The sequence below is a fragment of the Camelus bactrianus genome, chromosome 26 (genome assembly GCF_048773025.1).
Source record: "Camelus bactrianus isolate YW-2024 breed Bactrian camel chromosome 26, ASM4877302v1, whole genome shotgun sequence".
In the NCBI taxonomy this organism is placed as follows: Eukaryota; Metazoa; Chordata; class Mammalia; order Artiodactyla; family Camelidae; genus Camelus; species Camelus bactrianus.
The window spans coordinates 36791684-36814610 of NC_133564.1; the positions used below are offsets into that span (position 1 = coordinate 36791684).

General features: G+C 37.5%; 1 protein-coding gene across 5 annotated transcripts in view; it reads left to right on the top strand.

Moving 5' to 3' along the window:
- The first annotated feature begins 7697 nt into the window (after nucleotides 1-7697).
- Nucleotides 7698-22927, top strand: part of LOC141575110 (guanylate-binding protein 6-like) — a 30977-nt gene continuing 15747 nt past the window's right edge. For 2 of the 5 annotated variants that reach the window (XM_074353525.1, XM_074353523.1), the window contains exons 1-5: nucleotides 7698-7859; nucleotides 15754-15970; nucleotides 16769-16896; nucleotides 22233-22342; nucleotides 22542-22738. In XM_074353525.1, coding sequence (XP_074209626.1) covers nucleotides 15781-15970; nucleotides 16769-16896; nucleotides 22233-22342; nucleotides 22542-22738 — 625 coding nt within the window. In that variant the 5' untranslated portion in view covers nucleotides 7698-7859; nucleotides 15754-15780. The remainder of the gene's footprint in view (nucleotides 7860-15753; nucleotides 15971-16768; nucleotides 16897-22232; nucleotides 22343-22541; nucleotides 22739-22927) is intronic. The other 3 variants (XM_074353524.1, XM_074353526.1, XM_074353527.1) reach the window with 3 other exon arrangements.

Consider the following 22927-nt stretch of genomic DNA (forward strand, 5'->3'; position numbering starts at 1 on the left):
ATTCCCACTATCACCACTCCTATTCAATATCGTCTTGGAAGTCCTAGCCACAGCAATCAGATAAGAGAGAGAAAAGGGTTCCAAATTGGAAGAGAAGAGGTAAAAATGTCACTATATGCTGATGACATGTTACTATATATATAAGACCCTAAAAGGTCTGTACAAATCTACTAGATCTGTTTGAAGAATTCAGCAAGGTAGCAGGTGACAAGATTAATGTTAAATAATCAGTTGCATTTTTTACACTAATGATGAATAAACAGAAATAGAAGGTAAAAAACAATCCCCTTTAAAATAGTACCCAAAATAATAAAATACTTACGAATATATCTAACCAAGGAGGTGAAATAATTATACAGAAAACTATAAACCATTGATGAAGGAAATTAAAGAATACTTTAAGAAATGGAAAGATATCCCATGCTCTTGGACTGGAAGAATCAATATTTTTAAAATGGTCACAGTACCCAAGGCAGTCTACAGATTTAATGCAATCCCTATCCAATTACCCAGGACATATTTCACAGAACTAGAAAAAATCATAATAAAATTTATATGGAACCATCAAAGACCTAGAATTGCCAAAGCATTACTTAAGAGAAAGAAAGAGGCTGGAGGAATAATTCTCCCAGACTTCAGACAATACTACAGAGCTACATTCATCAAGACAGCGTTTTATTGGTACAGAAACAGACATATGGACCAATGGAACAGAATAGCGAGCCCAGAAATGAGAGAATATCTCAGTATAAGTCTCATAGGCTAGAAAGGATTAGAATGATATACTCAAAATACTGATAGAAGAGAAATTGTAAAATAAGAGTACTATATCCCACAAAATTGGTCTTCAAAAATGAAGGAGAGAGAAAGACATTTTCAGACAAACAAAAGCTGAAAGAGTTCATCATCACCAAGAAATATTAAAGGGAGTTATTCAAGTTCAAAAGAAAAGACACTAAACAGCAACAGGAAAGTATACCAAAGTATAATACTCACTGATAAATATAAATATATAAACAAATATGGTATATTGTACACTGTGATAGTGGTGTGTAAATCACAGCTTATTTTGGTATAAGAGTTAAAAGAGAAAAGTGTTAAAAATAAACATAACTATAAAAAGTTATTAATGGATGCACAATATAAAAATACATAAAGTGTGACAACAAATATAAAGTTGGAGGATGAAATAAAAGAGTAGAATTTTTATATGTGATTGAAGTGAAGTTATTGTCAGCTTAAAAAGAGGCATAACTCTTAAGATCTTTTATGCAAGCCTCATGGTAACCTCATGACATGAAAATACCAACAGAGAAGCCAAAAGAAAAAGAGAAAGCAATCAAAGAGTAACAAAAATCAACAAAACATAAAGGAAGACAGCAAGAAAGGAAAAGATGAACAAATAACTATAAACCAGACAAAGCTGTCAACAGTTAATGTGCAGCAACAAATCAGTAGGTTAAGAAAATGTGGTCTAATCATACAATGGAATATTACTCGTCTTTAAAAAGGTAAGGAATTCCCGCCATTTAACACAACATGAATGAAACTGGAAGATGTTACATAAGCGAATTAAGTTGGTCACAGAGGACAAATACTGCATGATTCTACTTACATGAGGTGCCTAAAAATTGTCAAAGTCATAGATGTAGTGAATAAATTGCTGGTTGCCAGGAGCTATGAAGAAGATGGAAGGAGATTGGTTGTTCAATAGGATGTCAGTTGCACAAGATGTGTTTATTCTAGAGAGCTGCAGTATGGTATTGTGCCTACAGTTAACAATACTGCACTACACACTTAAAAACTTGTTAAGATATATAAAATATATAAACAAGTTTATACTGTATAACACAGGAAACTATATTCAGTATCTTGTAACATAAAGAAAAAGATATGGAAATGAATATATTTATGTATATGTGTGACTGAAACATTATTCTGTGTATCAGAAATGGATGTAACATTGTAAACTGACTAAACTTTAATAAAAATTAAATTCAATTTAATTTAAGTGTGTGTGTATGTGTATATATATTATATATATTATTACATACTATATATATATATATATATATAATATATAACAGTTTGGCACACTAAAATGTTTTTGAAGCAACAACACTGCAGAAATAATGAACAAATGCAATACCCAGATTTTTGTTTTCAAATTTTTGTCCACTTAAAAAAATGTAGCAAACAATGTTCCTTGGAGAAATCACAGATTGTTTGCAGGTGTAGGGGAAAAACACAACATGTGGCTATGATATAGTTTGGTGCCAGAAACCAAATGTACACTCAAAGATTAATGAGGTCATATCAAATATGCCAAATGGACATCTCATGGGCAAGTTTGGGGTAATTTTAATATCAAAAAGACTCATGAGTATAAGTGATTATAATCACTTAACCTAAGCAAGTATCCAGATATAACTTCAGCAATAGGAAATATAGGGAAAGAAAAACAAGATAAAAGACAACTTGAGAAAATAAACAGGTGGGATATTCTATAAGAAAACTAGTATCTTTAAAAATTCAATGCTGTTTTTTAAAATTAATAACACATTAAAAACACAAAATGATACTTCTAGGTTTATATAAACAGATATAACAAATAAACATAGGGCATGATACTTGGTTTGACCCTGATTCAAAGATATAAATAAATGATACAGCTATAAAAGTATGTTAGATGCAATTGCGGAAATTCATATATTGGCTATCAGGTTATATTAGAGAATTATTAATTACCATTCTTTCCCAGGTAAACAAATAACACATGTTTATTTAGGAAAAGATACTTATTCTTGGGAGATGCATGCTGAAATACTTAGAGGTATTGTGAAGTGTCATAAAACAAGTTTTAAATGTTCATCAAAAATGTATGTAGAGAGAGAAAGTAAACGTGGCAAAATATTAACAAATTTTAAATCTTAATGGAAGGTATATGGGTGCTCATTGCACTATCCTTTCCACTTTTCTGTATGTTTAAAATGTCTCAATTTAATGTTTAGAGAGAGAAAATAACTGTCCAAGTGTACAAAGGCATTCTTGCAGTGCTGTTAAAAATATTATAACTCAGGGTACAACCTAAATGCACTGCAAAAATAAATCACTTAAACACATTTAGTACAGTTGGTCCCACCACAGAATGAATTCAGCCAATCAGCGAACAGTTATCACCCAAGCAAATTCTTGGCATCAATATTACCCTAAACCCTGAGGACAGGGTGATAAAGAAAATAGAGGAGGCCTCGGCTCTCAGGGGAGAGCCAAAAAACAAGCCAACAAATAAATGAACAAATTCATTACCAGTAGGACTGATGCATGGCATGAAGGAAATAACAAATAACAGAGGAGTTTCCCTAGATTGAGGGAGAGGGAAGGTGACATTGGGGTGGCAGTATTTGAGCTGAGACTTGAGTGACAACAAGGGGCTGCCATGGGGGACACCTCTTAAATCTTCCCATCCTCACAATGGATAGCAGAGTGCAAAGGAACTGATGTGAGCATGAGGACGGCTACACAGGTGAAAAAGATGAGCACGGCTGAGGAACATGTTTGCATTTATGGTGCTGTGTGAGAAGAGGGGTCTAGAACATATTCTCTAATAGGATACAACTCTTCAAAGATACATATACACACAGGATGATGCAATGCAAACCACCAACAGCTTGTCACTCTGTTGACATCACAGGTGACCTTTCTCTTTCTCTCACTATCTGTTTTTCCCAGTGTACAAATGAACATATGACTTTTACATATATATTTATTTTAAAGGCTTATGCCCCCTCCTGGAGGAAAAAAAAAAAACAGCAGAAACAGCTCAGTAACTCACTGGCACCCAGAATGAAGGTCAGTCTGCACACCTGAGAAGGGCCATTCTGATCCCGCCTAGTCACAATCCAGGAGCTGCACATTGCCTGTCCAAATGTGTCCACTCTTCACAGGGAACAGCTTCATATATTTATGAAATGCTTTGCTTTCTTCCTTGACTCTAAACCTTGGGGCTAGGACAGAAATTAGGGGAAACTTCTCATAAGCTACCAGCAACAGAAGACTAGCTTACCCTAAACAAACAAACAAACAAATCAATTAATTAATTATTTTGAAGTGTGGCTATGTCTGATTCAGCATCCTGGTTACTGCCACAGAGGAAAGCAATCTACCAGTTGCTAGTTAGTGGGAGCCTGATGATCGGCTGCTCAGCCACAGATATCCACAAGAGGGTAGCAGAGGAGTTTGCTTGCTCAAACACAATCCCTTATGCCCTATCCTCCAGGGCCTCCATTATTCCCTCTTCACTCTCTGTTTTACTTCCCCTCTCAAAATGCTCTCCTGCTTTTCAGTTTACTGTGGAGAATAAATCTATTGGATCTCCACCTTCTGTAGACAATGCTCAAATCACTCCTGTCACCTACTCCCAACCATAAACAAACTGAGTAGGTAGCATTTAAACCTATGTCTTCAATTAACATGCATGGCTAATTATTTCCCCAAAAGTCCCAAAAGGAAAGAGGGAAATTACACAAAAATTCAAGAAGCCTTGGATGCTTACTCTCTGAGATTCCCCCAACTTATATCAACTTATCTACTTATTTTTGGAGATGTTTTTCTTTGGTTTCAGAAAGCTAAAGGGACCAGTATCTTGGAAGAACTTAAGGGTTCTCAAACTGCTGCTCAGTTCAGTCAGAAAGTGAAAGCGTTAGAGGAAAAGGGTTAGAAGCCATTCTAATTTTTATCTTGTTAAAATTGTTTGGTCATGTGTTCAGAATTGTAAACAACTGAAGGATGAAATGTGGTAAATAAACACCAGCAATTAGAAACTATTTGGAAAGATAAGCAAGACTTGAACTTAATTACTAAAGTAGCCTTTGCTCTAGCCACAGCTTTCTGAATGGTATAAGACTTGAGCTTCATGACAGGAAAAAAAGTCTAGTGTTAGAATGCTGAGATGTCTAATCTTCAGACATTAGCTCAGCACTGTGAGGACAACGTTTCTAAAAAATAGGAAACTCACTATCAAATGACATGGCTTTACAATTAAAACAATTACAAAAACCTGAACAAAGTCAGGACCCCAAAATATGGGCTCCTGTTGAACAAGATACTTGCTGGCATTACAAAGAAAAAGTCCATTGGATTTTGGAATGTCTAGACTCCAAATAGAAAGAAAAGCCCCCAAAACTCTCTACACAGGAGGAATACTAACTTAGCTCTGAGGAAGCAAGCATTCTTTGACCACAATTCCCACTAAATTCACAGGGTGAGGTTAACCTTTTGAGTTGAAGGGCACCCTACCACATTTCTCTTTGATATTGGAGTGGCATATATCACTTTTAACACTGCTTCCTTTTCTGGCACCTTCTTCAAAGTCACCAAAATGCCAGTGGTGGGTTTTGATAATTTGCCTCAGTTTGCCTCCCAGTCCTTCAGTATATTTATAAGATCCCTTATGTCTCAACACAATTTTCCTCTTAGATAAACTACCACAATAGCTTCATGGATAGGGGTATTATACTTCATTGTGATACTGCAGGACTTCTTTCACAGGTCTCCTATTCATTTCTTTCACTTTTGTTTCCTCTAATGGCTTTACCTGACTTCCTTAAGCTTCTCTGTCCTCTTCAACCTAGTACCAATCTTACTGTGGACTTAAGCCAATTAGTGGACAGGACTTCTCTTCTTTTTAGACAAGGAATTTAACTGAAATTGATCATGTATGGGGTGGAGAACCCCATAATACAATGCTATGGTAAGTGGAAGTATTTCTGTCCATGCCCCTCCCTAAGATCCCCCAATATAGCATAACACAAGGGAAACTTGATGGATGCTGTCCAATAGTTCAAGAATTATTAGATAAGGTACTCATGGTTCTTACTTCTATCCCATGCAACAATTACATTCTGGCTGCTTAAAAGCCAAGTGGAAAGGATACTGGCTATTCCAAGACAGGAGATGCTAATATGTTCCCCTTCAAATCTAATAGATCTCTATCCTGAGATCTATTAATATGTTCCCCTAACTACATACTTCAACTCTTAATCCACCCTTATCAGACTTTCCCCTTCCCACTCTAGCCCTTAAACTCTCTATAATCACTCAGCTTTAGGCTTCTTTTCCCCTTCTGGGGGTCTTGAGAAATGTAGGGACCCTAAAAGCAACTACCATAGGTGGAAAAGACTAATTGGAAACAGAGCGGATATTTTATCTACTCAGATGAATTAAAAAAATACCCACATAGCTGCTTGGTGTCTTCCTATTCCTCATTCCAAAATTGAGTTTATGGTCACCTTGACATGTACCCAGATGTCAGGATTCTTCGCTCACTCACAGAGGCTTGCAGACCTAGGCAGATGTCACACACCAAACCAGGCTCTCTCTCACTGCCACTGACTGTATTCCATCACTTTTTGTTTCTCTTTGGCCAATCTAGGAGCTACTGGCAGTGCTATGTTGTTGGGAGTGAGACAGTTACTGGCATAGATGTGTGGATTCATGGCTTGGAGATCAGGCAGTAACTCATGTGGATGATGCGTAGACACATGGACAGTACACACATTCCTTTTCTGTATCTCTGCTCCAAGACAATGAGGATATTTAGATGCTGTTTAACCCAAATGGCCCTAGAAGCAGACACTCAGCCTGAGATTCTGTACTTGGACCATTTTACTCGGCTTGTAAGACAATGATACATTCATGAGCTGATGACAACCACTGGCATATCGTAGCATCACATTTACCTAAACCAGGATGGCTTCCCATTGTCCACTTTTGTAAACAAAGTCTTACTGGAATATAGCTATGCCCATTTGTTTACCTATTGTATGAATGCTTTCACTGAATACTTGCTACAGTGACCCTATGTCTCAAAAAGTCTAAAATATTTACTATCTGGCCTTTTATGAAGAAGTTCCCATAGGCACGGAGAGTTGTGAGGAAGGTAGAGAAAAGGAGAGAGGAGGAGGACTCCCTGTACCCTCACAGCCTGGCGTCCTTGGCCATATCAGTGCTGCACCTCTCATCTTTCTCTTATACACTGCTCCATTTTCTTTCTCACAAACACATGTGTGCACCCAGTCACTTTTTTTATCTGACCAAATGCATCCCTTTGGAACTGGTCCAATTGGCTAAATTCCTGTGTAAAGAGGATATCTATGTTAGGAGAGGATCCATATGTTAGGGAAGTACAGGCATGCTGAGCAAAATGCCAATAGTGAGCATCTCCAGATAATACAATAGGTTGTTCATTTTCATCTTTAATCTTTATTTTCTATTTATGATAAAATATATTCATTTAAACGTATATACTAAGGAACAGATTTAAAATCTTAAAAGACCTTCACTAACAAAAATACCCAGGGATCCTCGCCAAGAGGAAAATGCTTGAAATATACTTGTTGTATACAGCCTTGCTTACATTTGTGCCATGCATTTTCTATTTTTCTTGTTTGCCAAGGAAAGTTAAGTCACATTTGGCAACCTTATATGGGGGAGAGATGTATCAAGAAGTGGGGCTATGAAGGCCTTCCAGTGCAGGGCGGCCTACAGAAAGTGGTGGCATGTGTTAAGATGTGACTATTAAATAACTTTTTCTAATCTCCTCTCACCACGAACCACACACCCATATTCATGCTGTAATCAGTAGATCTAGCATGACTCTGCTAACTGAAAAACAGCCTGAATTACTTTTGCTTTCAGCTTCAGTTTTATTACTATCATACTAGATGGACCAAGAAGAGATGAACCACCTTACTCTTTTTTAGCTTTGATGAAGAAGAGACAGACAGGTGGGAGGAGCTAGTGAGCAAAGTGTAAGAAGCAACTGAGAACATTTCTTGTACCCCCAGTGTGCGGAGCAGGTATGTCCTTGTCTTTTACGTGCAGCACAAAATTGATTTCTTTTTTTTTTTTTTTATTGAAATATAGTTGATTTACAATGCTGTGTTAGTTTCTGGTGTACAGCACAGTGATTCATATATATTCTTTTTCTTTATAAGTTATTACAAGATGCTGAATATAGTTCGGTAGGACTTTGTTTCTTATCTCTTCTGTATGTAGTAATTTGCAAGATTGATTTCAGATTCAAAGTGACACCTGAAGAAGGGCAAGTGGCCTGCTGTCTGGCATGCAGGGGTCTGTGGCTGGCTTTAGTTCTAGAGAAGTTCAGCTTCTCTGTATGGACCAGTGGCAGCTGCAAGGTGACAGCCAGGCACACTGTGTACCCCTGGATGTGCTGCTCCTTAAAAGAGCCCTCCTGGGAGCCTGCCTGTCTTTCTCTGTCAAGTTCTGTGGGTTGGCATTAGAATTCAGAGAATAAGAGAGTCCCTGGCAAGGAGGTTATAGGGAACTGCCATCTATAGAGATAGTTTCTTTTTAATATTTCTATTAGTCAATTTAAGAAAGCTTACAGTGAGAGCTCTGTAAATCTCTGTGTAGAGATAAATTTAGTCCCCTCACCCCTGATCTTTATTAGTTAAACATTATGATCACGTCAAAACTCTCTTTCTCTTTCTGTCTCTCTGGCTCCATCTTCCTCACTCTTATTCTCTCTCTTCCCCTCTCCCTCAAACCCCGCCCTCGCATTTGTGGGTTTGTTTTTCATAATAACATTGGAATCATTTGTAGCATGTTTTATATATACACAACCTGGGTTTAACAATCCCTTCGGGTGATATTTTTTCCTGTAGATCCCATTTTGAAAACCAACCTGGAACAGGATTGAAGAGCTGCAGTTTGTAAATTTGATGTTAAAAATTATGTGGCTAATTCACAGCTAAGAAATCATAGGCCTTTTTTTTTAACATTTTTATTGAGTTATAGTCATTTTACAATGTGTCAAATGCCAGTATAGAGCAGAATTTTTCAATTTTACATGAACATACATATATTCATTGTCACATTTTTTCACTATGAGCTACCAAAAGATCTTGTATATATTTCCTCGTGTTATACAGTATAATCCTGTTTATCTATTCTGCATATGCCTGTCAGTATCTACAAATTTTGAACTCCTATTCTGTCCCTTCCCCCGACCCGCCCCCTAGGCAACCACAAGTTTGTATTCTATGTCTATGAGTCAGTCTCTATTTTGTACTTATTTTCTTTTAAAAATTTTTTTAGATTCCACATATGAGAGGTCTCATATGGTATTTTTCTTTCTCTTTCTGTCTTACTTCACTTAGAATGACATTCTCCAGGAACATCCATGTTGCTGCAAATGGCATTATGTTTTTGTTTTTATGGCTGATTAGTATTCCATTGTATAAATATACCACTACTTCTTTATCCAGTCATCTGTTAATGGACATTTAAGCTGTTTCCATGTCTTGGCTATTGTAAATAGTGCTGCTATGAATATTGGGGTGCAGGTGTCATCCTGAAGTAGGGTTCCTTCTAGATATATGCCCAGGAGTGGGATCACTGTGTCATATATTAAGTCTATTCCTGGTCTTTAGAGGAATCTCCATACTGTTTTCCACAGTGGCTGCACCAAACTGCATTCACATCAGCATTGTAGAAGGTTTCCCTTTTCTCCACAGCCTCTCCAGCATTTGTCATTTGTGGACTTTTGAATGATGGCCATTCTGGCTGCTGTGAGATGATACCTCATCATAGTTTTGATTTGAATTTCTCTGATAATTAGTGATATTGAGCATTTTTTCTTGTGCCTATTGGTCATTTGTATGTCTTCCTTAGAGAATTCTTGTTTAGCTCTTCTGCTCATTTTTCGATTGGGTTGTTTGTTTGTTTCTTATTATGTTGTAGGAGCTGCTTATATATTCTGGAGATCGAGCCTTTGTTGGTTTCATATTTGCAAAAATGTTCTCCCATTCCTTTGGTTGTCTTTTTGTTTTACTTATGGTTTCCTTTGCTGTGCAGATGCTTGTAAGTTTCATTAGGTCCCATTTGTTTATTCTTGCTTTTATTTCTATTGCTTGAGTAGACTGTTCTAGGAGAATATTTTTCAGATGTATGTCAGATAACATTTTGTCTGTGTTTTCTTCTAGGATGTTTATTGTATCTTGTCTTATGTTTAAATCTTTGATCCATTTTGTGTTTATTTTTGTGTATCATGTAAGGGAGTGTTCTAGCTTCATTGATTTACATGCTGCTGTCCAGTATTCCCAACATCATTTGCTGAAGAGACTGTCTTTATTCCATTGTATATTCTTGCCTCCTTTGTCTAAGATTAGTTGACCAAATCTTTGTGGGTTCATTTCTGTGTTCTCTATTCTATTCCACAGACCTGGTTTTTATAAAGTTGTTTCTCTCACATTTTTCTGTATCTTCCTTTAGTTTTCCCTTTAAAGAGGGAACTGGACAATTCTGGTCATTATAACGTAGCTGTTAGAGGATCCTGTTTTACCTTTGTATTCTTTGCTCCCACAATGAAGAATCAGACAAAAGGAGATGGTGCTGGAGCAGTGTTTGAATTTCCTTGCTGCTTTGCTCTGATAAAAAAATATATATATAGACCTTGTTTTTAGTAACCTAAAGTTTGCAGATTGTGTTCAAATGTGTAACCCAATTTGTTTAGTGCAATTATTTTGGATAAATCACCATCTAATTCAGTAAACATGCACTGAAATCCCATTTTGTGCCACATGCTATGCTCATATATAAGCTTATAGTTATCTAATTTTATTATAAAAACATCCTCCAGACTGGACTTACCATTTTTTTCATATTACCCCTATAATTAATCTTAAAATCTCAGGTTTAGCTAGATGAAGCTTTTTGTTTAAGGCCACATTAGTAACTGATAAAGCTGGTATTTTTAAAAAGTATTTTTTGATAGTATTTGAGGCATCTTGAATACTTGACCTATAAATATGGAAATGAATAGTTGAGACATTTGAGTATAATATCATGTTTATTTAACCTGATTATGAAATATGCATAGATATTATAGGGAACTTTTAATATAATGCCAATCAAAAATATGCCAGAAAAACCACGGCATAATTGTGCTTTTAATACTTAATATTTAAAGTCAAATTTTGCCTTGGAAAACAATTACAAGGAAATCTCATATTCTTTTCACCTAGATTTACTCACTGGTGGCATTTTGCTACATTTGCTTTTCTCTCTAAGTATATGTATATTTCTCTCAATATAATATAAAACAATATTTACATTTTCAGTCTTATTTTCACTTATGGGATTAAGTTGCAAAATCCTGACCCTTCTCAGCTAAACATTTTGACCTAAATCTCTCAAGATTCAGGACATCCTGAAACAAAAGAAGAGTGGCAAGTGGAAGAAGGGGCAAATGTGTGGGAACATTGACCTAAAGTGTGCAGCCTCCTTCTGAAAAAGGGGAGGCAGGACGGTGGGAAAAGGCTTCAATATTTTACCTATGAGGATGATGTTAGCTGTGTGTTTTCCACATATAGCCTTCCTTATGTTGAGGTAATTTATTTTTACTCCTAATTTTGTTTTGTTTAGTTTTCACATAATTGTAAATTTTGCAGTTTTACTCCATCTATTAATTTCCAGTTTCATTTCATTGGGCTCAGAAAAGATACTTTGTATGATTTTAACCTTTTTAAATTTGTTAAGACTTGTTTTGTGGCCTAAAATATGGTCTATCCTTGGAAATATTCCATGCCCATCTGGGAAAACATGTGTTCTCTTGTTGTTGAATGGGAATGTTCTATATAAGTCTATTAGGTTCAATTAATCAATAGTGTTGTACAAGTCCTCTATTTTGTTCTTGACCTTCTGTCTGTTTTTTCTACCTATTATTACAAGTAGGGTATTAAACTGTCCTATTATTGTTGAGTGATCTGTTGCTCAATTCTGTCAATGTTTATTTCATATATTTTGGAACTCTGATGTTCAGGTATACATATTTAGAATCGTTTTATCTTCTAGATAAACTTGACTCTTTTAACATAATGTCCTTCTTTGTCTCTTTTAACAGTGCTTGAAATACATTCTCTTTTATCTCTTATAGATATAACCACAAAAGTACACTTTTTGTTGTTATTTGCATAGATTATATTCCTGGAGAGTATAATAAGGTGTTAGTTGCTAGAGCAGACCTGTCTCCAATCTGTCTGGTGGCAAACCAGCACCCATTCACTCTTTCTAGTCTAGGCTTCTCCAGCCTTTCTGTTTCAGTCTTTCTCCAAGTAGCCAAGGGGACTTGTCTCCTCCGTGTAGGACCCCAGGACTGGGATGCCCAGTCTGTGGCTTGACTCACTCACTCCTCAGGGTTAGGTACTGTTTGCACAGTCTTCCTTTTCCTGTTAGTGTTTCCCCAGGTGCACAGGTCCCAACCTGAAGTATTTACTCCTGCCCTACCTAATTATGTGGAAATATCTCTCAAAATCTTGTTTGTATAGAAGTTCTTCAGCCAGTTTTCAGTCACTTTTCTGTGAGAAATTATTATCCCTCATCTTGACCCGTCTTCTCTGGAAACAGTATTCTTGATTGGCAGGTCCCCCACCCCACCACTTCACTTTCAGTTTTTAGCAATTTAAATATATTATTCCACTGTCTTCTGGCCTCCAAGTATTTTGTTGAGAAATTGACTGGCAATCTTATTGGATGTGATGAGTTACAGCTTGTTGCTTTCAAGATTCTCTCTTTGTCTTTTGACAATTTTGTTATAATATGCCTCAGCATTGGTCTCTGATGATTTATCCTACTGGAGTCTGTTGAATATCTTGCATTTGTAGATTCATGTATTTCATTACATTGGGAAATTTTTAGCCATTATTTCCTCAAATAGTCTCTCTGCCCTGCTTCTCCCTTCTGCTTTAAGGACTTTCATAATGCATATATCTGTCTACTTGACAGTATCTCATAATTCTCTTAGGCTATATTCACTTTTAAAAAGTTATTTCTTCCTTCTGCTCCTGAGACTTGATAACTTCAATTGTCCTGTCTTCAAGTTTCTGAGTCTTTTTGCTTGTGCAAGTCTAATCCCCTTTATGTGCACTCAAATGTTCTTCCCCTGAGCTATACTCCCTAGTCTAATCCTCTAGAAAATTTGTAAATTTATTTATTATATTTTCCAGCTTCAGAATTTCAGTTTCATTCCTTTTTTTATTATTATTTTTATCTCATTGTTGATTTTCTAATTTTGTTCACATATTATTTTCCTGATTTTCTTTAGTTATTTTTCTGAGTTTTCCTTTAGCTTTTTAATCATGTTTTTAAAAAGTTGTTCGAAAGTCTTTGACTAAAACGTTTAATGTATATGTTTCTTCAGGGTTGTTTTTTGTTTTTTGCCACTTTATTTTCTTCCTTCGGAAGGGACATATTTTCATTTATTTTGTATGCCTTGTGACTTTTGTTGTTGTTGTTGAAAAATTGAATATTTAATTATCTGTTTATTTATTTTAAATGGAGGTACTGGATATTGAACTGAGGATCTTGGACATGTTAAGCACATGCTCTACTACTGAGTTATTGCCCTCCAACCCCCTGAAAATTGAGCATTTATGAAAGCAGTCACCTTTCCCATTCTTTGCATACTGGCTTTGTGACAAGGAAGTCTTTCCCTAAGCTGGCCCTTGATTTTGAGGCTTGAGATGAAGCTTAGGAGAAGCTGTAGTATTTTTAGGCTTTTTTGAGCATGCATCTTCCCTCGGCCTGTGTGTTACTTTTTCAGTTTTCCCATATATGTGCCCCTTTAAGTATATTAATTTCCCAAAGTGTGTCTCCTTGGAACTTTTGATTGTCTATTGTGTGTCTCCACAGTGAAAAGAAAAAGAAAAATTCAATTTCTCCTCTCAACTCTCTATTCTCTATACTTACTTCTGGTCACCACATATGTGAACATTTTTTTCACAATAAGCAATTCTGACACTAATTGACAAGAGTTAGCTCATTCCCTACTGGTTAAAGGCTTAGTCCCACAAGACTTCCCCTCAGTTCAGATGCCAATTACAAATCCCAGTTGTCACCTGTACTCCTGACTTACTGGCTATACACTGGAGTTTCCCACCATCTCTTCCTCAGGTTCAATAATTTGCTAGGATGGTTTAAGAACTCAGGAAAGATAGTTTGCTTACTAGATTAATGGTTTATATTAAAAAAGGATACAACCTATAAACAGCAAAATAGAATAGATGCATAGGGAAAGATATCAAGAAAATGGTGTGGAGCTTCCATGACCCCTTTGGATGTGCCACCTTCTAACCACCTCCACATGTTCATCAAGCCAGAAGCTCTCTGAACCCCTTCAGTTAGTTTTTTTTTTTTTCATGGAGAATTTCTTAGATATGGTTGAGTAAACTATTGGTCATTGGTGATTAACTCAACTTTCAGCTCTTCTCTGCTCCCCAGTGGTTGGAGTATCAGGCTAAATATTCCAGCTTTCTAATAACATTGATTCCTCTAGCAACCAACTCCATTCTGTAGTGATCTAGGGGCTTTACAAAATCACCTCATTAACATAAACTCAGATGTGGTTGAAAGACACTTGTTATGAATAACAAAAGACTCTCCTTTCATCTTTATCAGTCTGGAGATATTTTAGGAATTGAGGACAAAAGACCAAAAATTATAAGAAAAGATAATTTAATCTCTCTCATCACATAGGGTTTTAAGAGCTATATACCAGGAATAAGGACAACAATCACATATGTATTTCTTATTATAAATCTCAATATCACATACCCATAATGTCTTGTCATTGGTGTCTGCAGGCCATTCTCCCTGCTGCTTTCCCAAGCAATGCCCACTGCTTCTCCCTGCCTAAGATCCAATTAGGGGAAAAGATAACAGTCTTTCAGGCAGCCCATGAGATGTCAGATCAATGTAAATGCAGTCTTCTCTGCTCTGTTTAGTTTGAAGAAAGGAATTGGAAACTCGATTGATGCCTTATATAGTCTATTTTATATATTCACTGGTAACCTCTTGCTCTAGGCATCTGTGGAGCTGTCTCTCCACATTATTCTTGAGAAATGCCTGCTGCTTCTTTCCACCTGATATCCAAGTTATACCACCACCTACCCCTCTGCCACCCTTCCTTGAGATTCATTTGATGTGAAACAGAGACCTGAAGAGGCAGCCCTGACAGGTTAGAACATTATAAAATTCCCTCTCTCTGAATCAGGGGAGAGAATTGGAAAATGAGTTGCCAGTTTCTCAAAGACTTTATCACAATGGGGACCAAGGGCAACAAAAACACCACAGAATTTCCTACCATTTTCAATGAGGCTCTTCTTGATTTGGTATTTGGTTAGTTGCTTTGGACCTTTGACTGTTTTATGGAACTACTGTAAGTTTATTCTAGCCAGTATTTTGGTTGTTTTTGATGTCTCCTTGGGGAAACAAGAGCTTAGAGCTCGCTAGTCTGTCATTTTGCTCAAGTATGTAGATTTTTAATCCTTGCTCAATGACATTCACTCAGCCTTTGTGAGAACCATTTACCTCATTTCCAAAGTAGTTATATTATTTTGTAACTTTCAGCCTCTTGTGAATATCAGTTTAGCTGGATATGAAAGTTATTATCAAAAGGCTTTGTATATTGTAGGACTTCAGTGCATCATAACAATAACTTTAATTATATTACTATTTTGAAGTAACACTTCGGAGAGTGATAATATATTATTTCACTACCAACATCATGAGAGACTTGAGGGAATGATGGGGGAAAACCTCTGCGGTATGCTAATTCTAGGTTACATTTTGTCTCATGGAAAACACAGAAGTCTTACTTACCCTATTCTAAATTGATGGATGCTTTGTATAAGTCTGAGTTAGAGAATTACTTTATAATCTGATTTCCACTAGGAAGCTCTTCTAGGTTTTTAGGTTGCCATGGCATCCGGACCCAAATTGATGGACCCCGTTTGTCTGCTGGAAAGTGTCAATGAAGTGCTGTCAGTGAACCAAAAAGCTCTACAGATTCTTGGTGAGATTTCTCAGCCAGTGGTCGTGGTGGCCATTGTAGGACCATATCATACGGGAAAATCCTACTTGATGAACCGTCTTGCAGGTCAGAATCATGGTGAGTATTGTACCTGGTCAAGGGCCAGTTGCTTGATTCTAGCTAATACCTCAGCTTCTTCATTTTTGTTCCTGATCATGTGTAGGGAGAACCAAACTTCTCTTAACAAATCAACTTTCCACTCCTATTTCTCACTGCTAAATCACTATCTTACTCTAATTTGTTACCATATTCTATGTTTTATTCCTGTAAAGCAAAATTTCTCCTAACAAGTCACACAATCCTACCTTATTTTACATGCTTAATCACTTGACTCTTGCAATGGTGTCTACTCTCTCTTGAAACAATTTTTGCTTTTTTATGGAATATTCTCATCAACATATAAAGATGTTCAAATTTCTATAATCTTAAAAATATTTCCTGTATGTCATATCCTACTGTGGCTAACACCTCTCCTCACTTATGAAAAATAATTTTGTCCGACAAAAAATATAATCTTGATTTATTTTTTCCACTTTTTTCTCTTCCCATGTCTGTCTTCAGTCCATTTCTCTCTGGCTTTGAATCTCACCATTCTTTCAAGATACACTTGTTATGATTATCAGTGACCTCCATTTTGTCTGATTCATGGATTCCCCTTTGCCTCCATGTTGAGCCCTTGTGTGGTATCCTTATCACAATTAATATTCCTTCCTCCTTGAAACAGATGACACACAAAGTAGGATATTCTTGAGGAAATGGAGAAAGCACCATCTCATATGCTGGGGTACTGACATTCCAAAGAACTGAGTCTGTAGCCCCCTGGTTGCTTAGACTGTCTGCTCTCACTGAATGCTGCTTTCTTCCCTCTCCTCACAGGCTTTCCTCTAGGGTCTACAGTGCAGTCTGAAACTAAGGGCATCTGGATGTGGTGTGTACCTCATCCACACAAGCCAAATCATACGCTGATCCTTTTGGACACTGAGGGCCTCGGGGATGTGGGAACGGTAAGGCAGAAATTCACAGTTAAATCCTTTTTATTCTGAATTTTCTCCTTATCTCTCCATGATCATAGAAATTTTACTACTTTAATCTGTAAAATCTAGAAATCAATGATAGTAAATGAGGCAAACTATGGTTTGTTTGAATGTCAATTCTAGGTAAGATATCATGGTGTATTAGATAAAATCTTTTATTCTTGGCACTGTGTGGATGACTTGATTACATTTAGTAAATCATTATTGAACAGCTGAGTTCCAGGCCTTTGGGCTTAGCACTGTAGATATCAGTGACCAAAGTAAAGGTCCTGCCCTAAAAGAGTCTCTAGTTCAATTGACAAGAACACATTATCTGCCGTCAGATTTAATACCATGTATTTGGGAGAGAAGCAGGCTGGAGAGAGGAAGAAATTACATTGCAATCCCTAGTTACTGGGAATTCCATGGGAGTTCTGTGGCTGGAATGGCTTTATTGAGTTATCCAGAGTTTGGACAGGGGCGCTGATACATTTTTGAAGGGAAAGGCTGCTCCAGAAGCCTTTCTAATTAAGAGTGCTGACACCTGAAGACTGTTTTCCACCAGCACTCCCAACAGCTGGAGAATAAGTCCTTCAGTCTTGAAAGAACATCCAGGTAGCACCTGATTCGTTTTGAGAACTTACAGTTAAGCATAAGTAAGAAAGAGGAGAAACATCAATTTGTGAGTGAGGAAAGATTTCTGATTCACTTCCTTAGCTACCAGGTGAAGAGTGTATTTAAGGGTTGGATTTAAGAGATGGGTTTACATTTTCTATGATGAAGTTCATCAACTACTCACAGAGTGTTCTGGAAATCTGTGAGGCACCTCTGAATGTGCAAGTTCTATAAAAGTAAGTTTTTGTCCTAAAAGAAACATTTTAAGATGGATTTTTGGTGTTTTAACGTTATACTAATGGATGAAAATAATTATCCCTCCTTTTCCCCCTTTGAGACTTATTTGGAAATAGTACCTACATTTATATAGCTCTCTCTTTTTTCTCAACGGAAATTAGAAAGTCTGTGTTTATTTTTTAACATTTTTTATCGAGTAATACTCATTTAACAATGTTGTGTCAAATTCTAGTGTAGAGCACAATTTTACAATTATTTATGAACATAAATTGTCATTGTTATTTTTGTCATAATATGACATAAATATGTCATAAATATTCATTGTCACAATTTTTTTCGCTATGAGTTACCACAAGATCTTGTTTATATTTCCCTGTGCTATACAGTATAATCATGTTTATGTATTCTGCATTTTAAAATCCCATTCTGTCTCTTCCTAATCCCTGCCCCCTTGGCAACCACAAGTTTGTATTCTATGTCTGTGAGTCTATTTCTGTTTTGTATCTATGTTTTGTTTTGTTTTTAGATTCCTCATATGAGTGATCTCATATGGTATTTTTCTTCCTTTTTCTGGCTTACTTCACTTAGAATGACATTCTCCAGGAACATCCATGTTGCTGCAAATGGTGTTATGTTGTCTGTTTTTATGCTGAATAGTAATCCATCATATAAATATACCACGACTTCTTTACTCAGTCAATTGTTGATGGACATTTAAGCTGTTCCCATGTCTTGGCTATTGTAAATAGTGCTGCTATGAGCATTGGTGTGCAGTTGTCATTTTGAAGTAGAGTTCCTTCTGGATTTATGCCCAGGAGAGGGATTCCTGGGTCATATATTAGGTCTATTCCTAGTCTTTTGAGGAATCTCCATACTGTTTTCAACAATGGCTTTCCAAGCTTCCCTCTCCCACTCTTAATGATTTATATGTCTTCTTTTACAATTTTGTGTTTATTCTTTTTGTAATTCATGGAAGTTATCTCCTTTCCAGTTATGAGTTTCTCATTTTTGTAGCATCCTGCTTCTTTTTTATTTAGAGTAGACCTTTCAATATTTCTTTAAGCATGGGTATACAGTTGCTAAACTCTTTTAGTTTCTGCTTGTCTGTGAAATTATTTATGTCTCCTTCTATCCTAAATGAGAGCCTTGCTGGATAAAGTATCCTAGGCTGCATCTATTTTTTCATTCAGGACTTTGAATATATCTTGACACTCCCTTCTGGCCTGTAGTGTTTGTGTACAGAAATCAGCTTAGAGCCTTATGAGGTGTTTCCTTGTAACTCACTCTTTGTTTTACTCTTGCTGCCTTTAGGATCACTTCTTTATCCTTCACTCTGGCCATCATGATTAGGATATGTCTTGGTGTGGGTCTGTTTGGATTCTTCCTGTTTGGGACCCTCTGAGCCACCTGTACTTGGATATCTGATTCCTTTAGGCTTGTGAAGTTTTCAGTTGATTTCTTCAAATACCTTTTCAATCCCTTTTGTTCTTTCTTCCCCTTCTAGAACCCCTATTATGCATAGATTGGCACACTTTGTATTATCCCTTAGGTCCCTTATATTGTTTTCATTGTTTTTTATTTGTTTTTCTCTCAGCTGTTCTGATTGGGTGCTTTATGTTGTCCTGTCTTCTAGGTCAATTATTCATTCCTCTGCATTATCTAGCCTGCTTTGTACAGCCTTTAGGTTAGCTCTCATCTCAGCAAATGAGTTTACTAATTCTACTTGGTTCTTCTTTATAGCTTCTATTTCATTTTTGACATATTTTATATCTCTAAACACTATTTCTTTTAGTTCGCTCAGTACCTTGATCACTCATTTTTTGAAATCTTGATCTAGTAGGCCATCAATGTCTACTTCCTTGATCATGCTTTCAGGGGATTTCTCTTGTTCTTTTAATTGGGAGTGGTTCCTCTCCTTCTTCATATTGTTCATATCTCTCTGGCACTGTGGCTTAAGGAGTATCAGTTATCTAGTTCTCATGGAGATGCTGTGTTCTTAGTGATTTTATTGAGAGGTCTTTACATGTTTGTCCTATTTCATGAAGTCAGCTTGCTGTTTCCAGAGGCCCTCTGTTGGCACCCTCTTCTGTGCTGCTCCCAGTGGCTGTTGGCTAGCAGATTGCACCCCCTCCCAACACTGGGTCATGTGCTGAGCTCTTATCCAGTGGGTAAGCAGGGTCACTCCCCCTCCTGATGCTGCAGTCAGATGCTGCACTCAGAGGAGGCAGGTGGGTGGATAGCGCCTTCTCCCAGCACCGTGGCCAGGTGCTGCATTTCTGCCAGGAAAGTGGGTTGCCACCCACTCTTTCCCAGCAACAGTCGCTCTGCTGCTGTGCAGCTGCCCACTTCGCCTCGGGTTGGTGTTCCGAAGGTGGGCTCGGGGAAGGTCACGGAACTGCCCCACCTCTGCTCCATGCCAAATCTCACCTCCTTGTTTGCCTTGGTGGCTTGAGTTCTCTGACAGAACAGGGCAGAAAGATCCTATCTGCCTCCAGCTGTAAACAAGTCTCAGTCCTGCCTAGGAGGTTGCAGATCCCCCAGGTGCAGATTCAGGGCTCGGCCCCACCCTGGCCCAGGCACTGTGACCAGGAGAATATGGAAACTTGGCTGTGCCCCGCCTCTCTTCTCATGACAAGTGCCAGTAATGGCAGCACAGGTCTGAGGAGACAACGGCTATAGCACCCCTCCCCCCAGGGCACACCAGACTTGTTGCTTTGATTTTTCCACAATTTATGGGGGACTGAGGTTGTTTTGCTCCGTATCCCTCCCAGCCATGGTACACAGAACCCTGCAGTCCCCTGGTAAGCCTCAGTGCAGCCACCCCAGTCCTCCGCCCAGTTCGGGCCACCTGCCCTGTCCCCAGCTGCCAACTCACATCTCGGGCTGGGTGTCGTGGGGAACCTTTGTGCCCATTTAACTCATTTCTGTTGATCAAGGGGTGCTCAGGGCAGATCTGAGCCTTCAAGGTTCCCCCTCCATCCCACTGGCCCCTCCTTTGAAGAGGTGAGACCCAGCAAACAAGTGCCAGTCCTCCTTTGCTGCTCCCTCCCAGCGGGATCAATCCCACAGTTTTGCTTTTTCTTCTTGCTTTTTCTCCTTTTTTCCTACCAGATTTTTGGCGTCTCTATCTTTCAAAGAGGACAATGTTCTGTCGGAGTTCGGCAGGTGATCTGGTTGGCTGAGTGGGTCTGTAGATGTGAGTTTTGGTGTATTTGTGGGAGAGGGTGAGCTGCAAGCATCCTTCTACTCCACCATCTTGCTTCTCCTGTGCTTATTTTTAAAGCCATATATCAAACAATAATATAATCTTGTGTTGAAATAATTGTTTGCCGTAAGTGCTACTTCTTCTTACCCTAATTATTTTTAAAAATTGGATTTTGGGGAAATAAAGTAATGAATAGACTATTATCCCCCCAAACTCCCATTTAGAAACTTCTCAGCATAAATCAGTTTTTGCATTTGCACTGGGAGCAACTTTACATGCCATTTATAATAAAAACAATTTCTGGTTTATGCCATTATTTAGACAATGCTATTATTTATACAAATTAGCCTGGGCTTTAAGGCCCTTGATTAGGCTGCATGAAAGCTCCCCTTAACTTCTCCAATTGCCATCAGCTCCAGTCAACTCAAATGACTCTATTTTAACTACAAGACCCCTGTATTCTCCCATCTCTAATTTTGTTTCTCTGGGTGTTTCTGTCTATGGGATCTCCTTCCTTTCTTCAGTTCCACATTTACCAGTTCTTTAATATTCAGATCAAGACTTTGAGGAAGGTTTCAGACCATATATTTTTTCTCCAACTTTCATAGCTCTGTTCTTCCTTGATAGACTTCTAAATTTTAGTTTAGTGTTAAAGCTATAGGTTCTATTGCTTATATACATTACTGAGAGTAAGCCTTTTACAGATACTGCTATCTTTGTTGCACTTACTGTTATGGATGTTTGCCCACTGTTTTGAAATAGTCATATTGAAAGGAATAAGTTTCATTTTTAGCACTGCTTTTTTGAAATCTAAGAACAGTGGGGGATATTTAGTAGCTTCCTGCAATTATTTATTGATTGGATACAATTTAAATGCCCAGTTATACCAACTATGGTATATTTTATATGGACTCTGATTAATAAATATATGTAGAATGAATAAGTGCCCACACTCATCACTGCATACTTAATTGCACAACAGGTATTGTATTAGTTTTTCTGTATAAGTTATTTTACTTTATCAAATCGAGGAAAAAGAAAGCACTGTGAACATTAGAATCCTTTTATATATGAAAAATTTGCAAACACAAGAAATGTCTCTGTAATTATCAAAGTTGATATCCTCATTTACATCTGTCTTCAAGCAATTTCTTTGCATGGTGAGTATGTTAGCTGAAATAATAAATGAAACCATGATTGAATAAGTGTATGGAAGAATTTCTAATTTATGGGTAAACTTATAATTCTCTTGTTCTAATGTGCTTTCTAGGATGAGTCTAAGAAGGATTCGTGGATCTTTGCTCTGGCTGTGCTTCTGTGCAGTAGCTTTGTCTACAACAGCATGAGCACCATCAACCACCAGGCCCTGGAGCAGCTGCAGTATCCTTCCAGGTCTTGAACCACTGTTTCACTGAATTCATGGGAATGGAGATAGAATCAGTCTCTCCTTCCCTGTCATTTAATTCCCTTGGGTGGAGCAGAGGGGACCCATGGCAAAATAGAGTGTTTATAATGTTTTTATATTCGAGAAATTTGGGAATTGTTGGTAGTGTGTTTCTTTTCCTTAACCAAGTCCTAGTTATGTGACAGAGCTTGCAAAACTCATCAGGGCAAAGTCCTCTCAAACACCTGATAGAGTAGAAGATTCCACAGAATTTGTGAGTTTCTTTCCAGACTTTATCTGGACTGTACGGGATTTCACCCTAGAGCTGAAGTTACATGGTCAGCCTATCACAGAAGATAAGTACTTGGAGAATGCCCTGAAGCTGATTCCAGGTATCAGAGCATGGCCTGGGCAGTGTATGGTCCAATAGAGGGTGGGATCTACTAAACACTGTCCCTTATCTCTGTGATTGCATTTGTATTTGAGACTAAATCAATGTCTGTGGAAATGGTGGCTGAAAAGTGGGTTGCAAAGATCTACGGGCTACAGTTGAAGTTTACTTAAGAAAAGTAAAGTGTAAA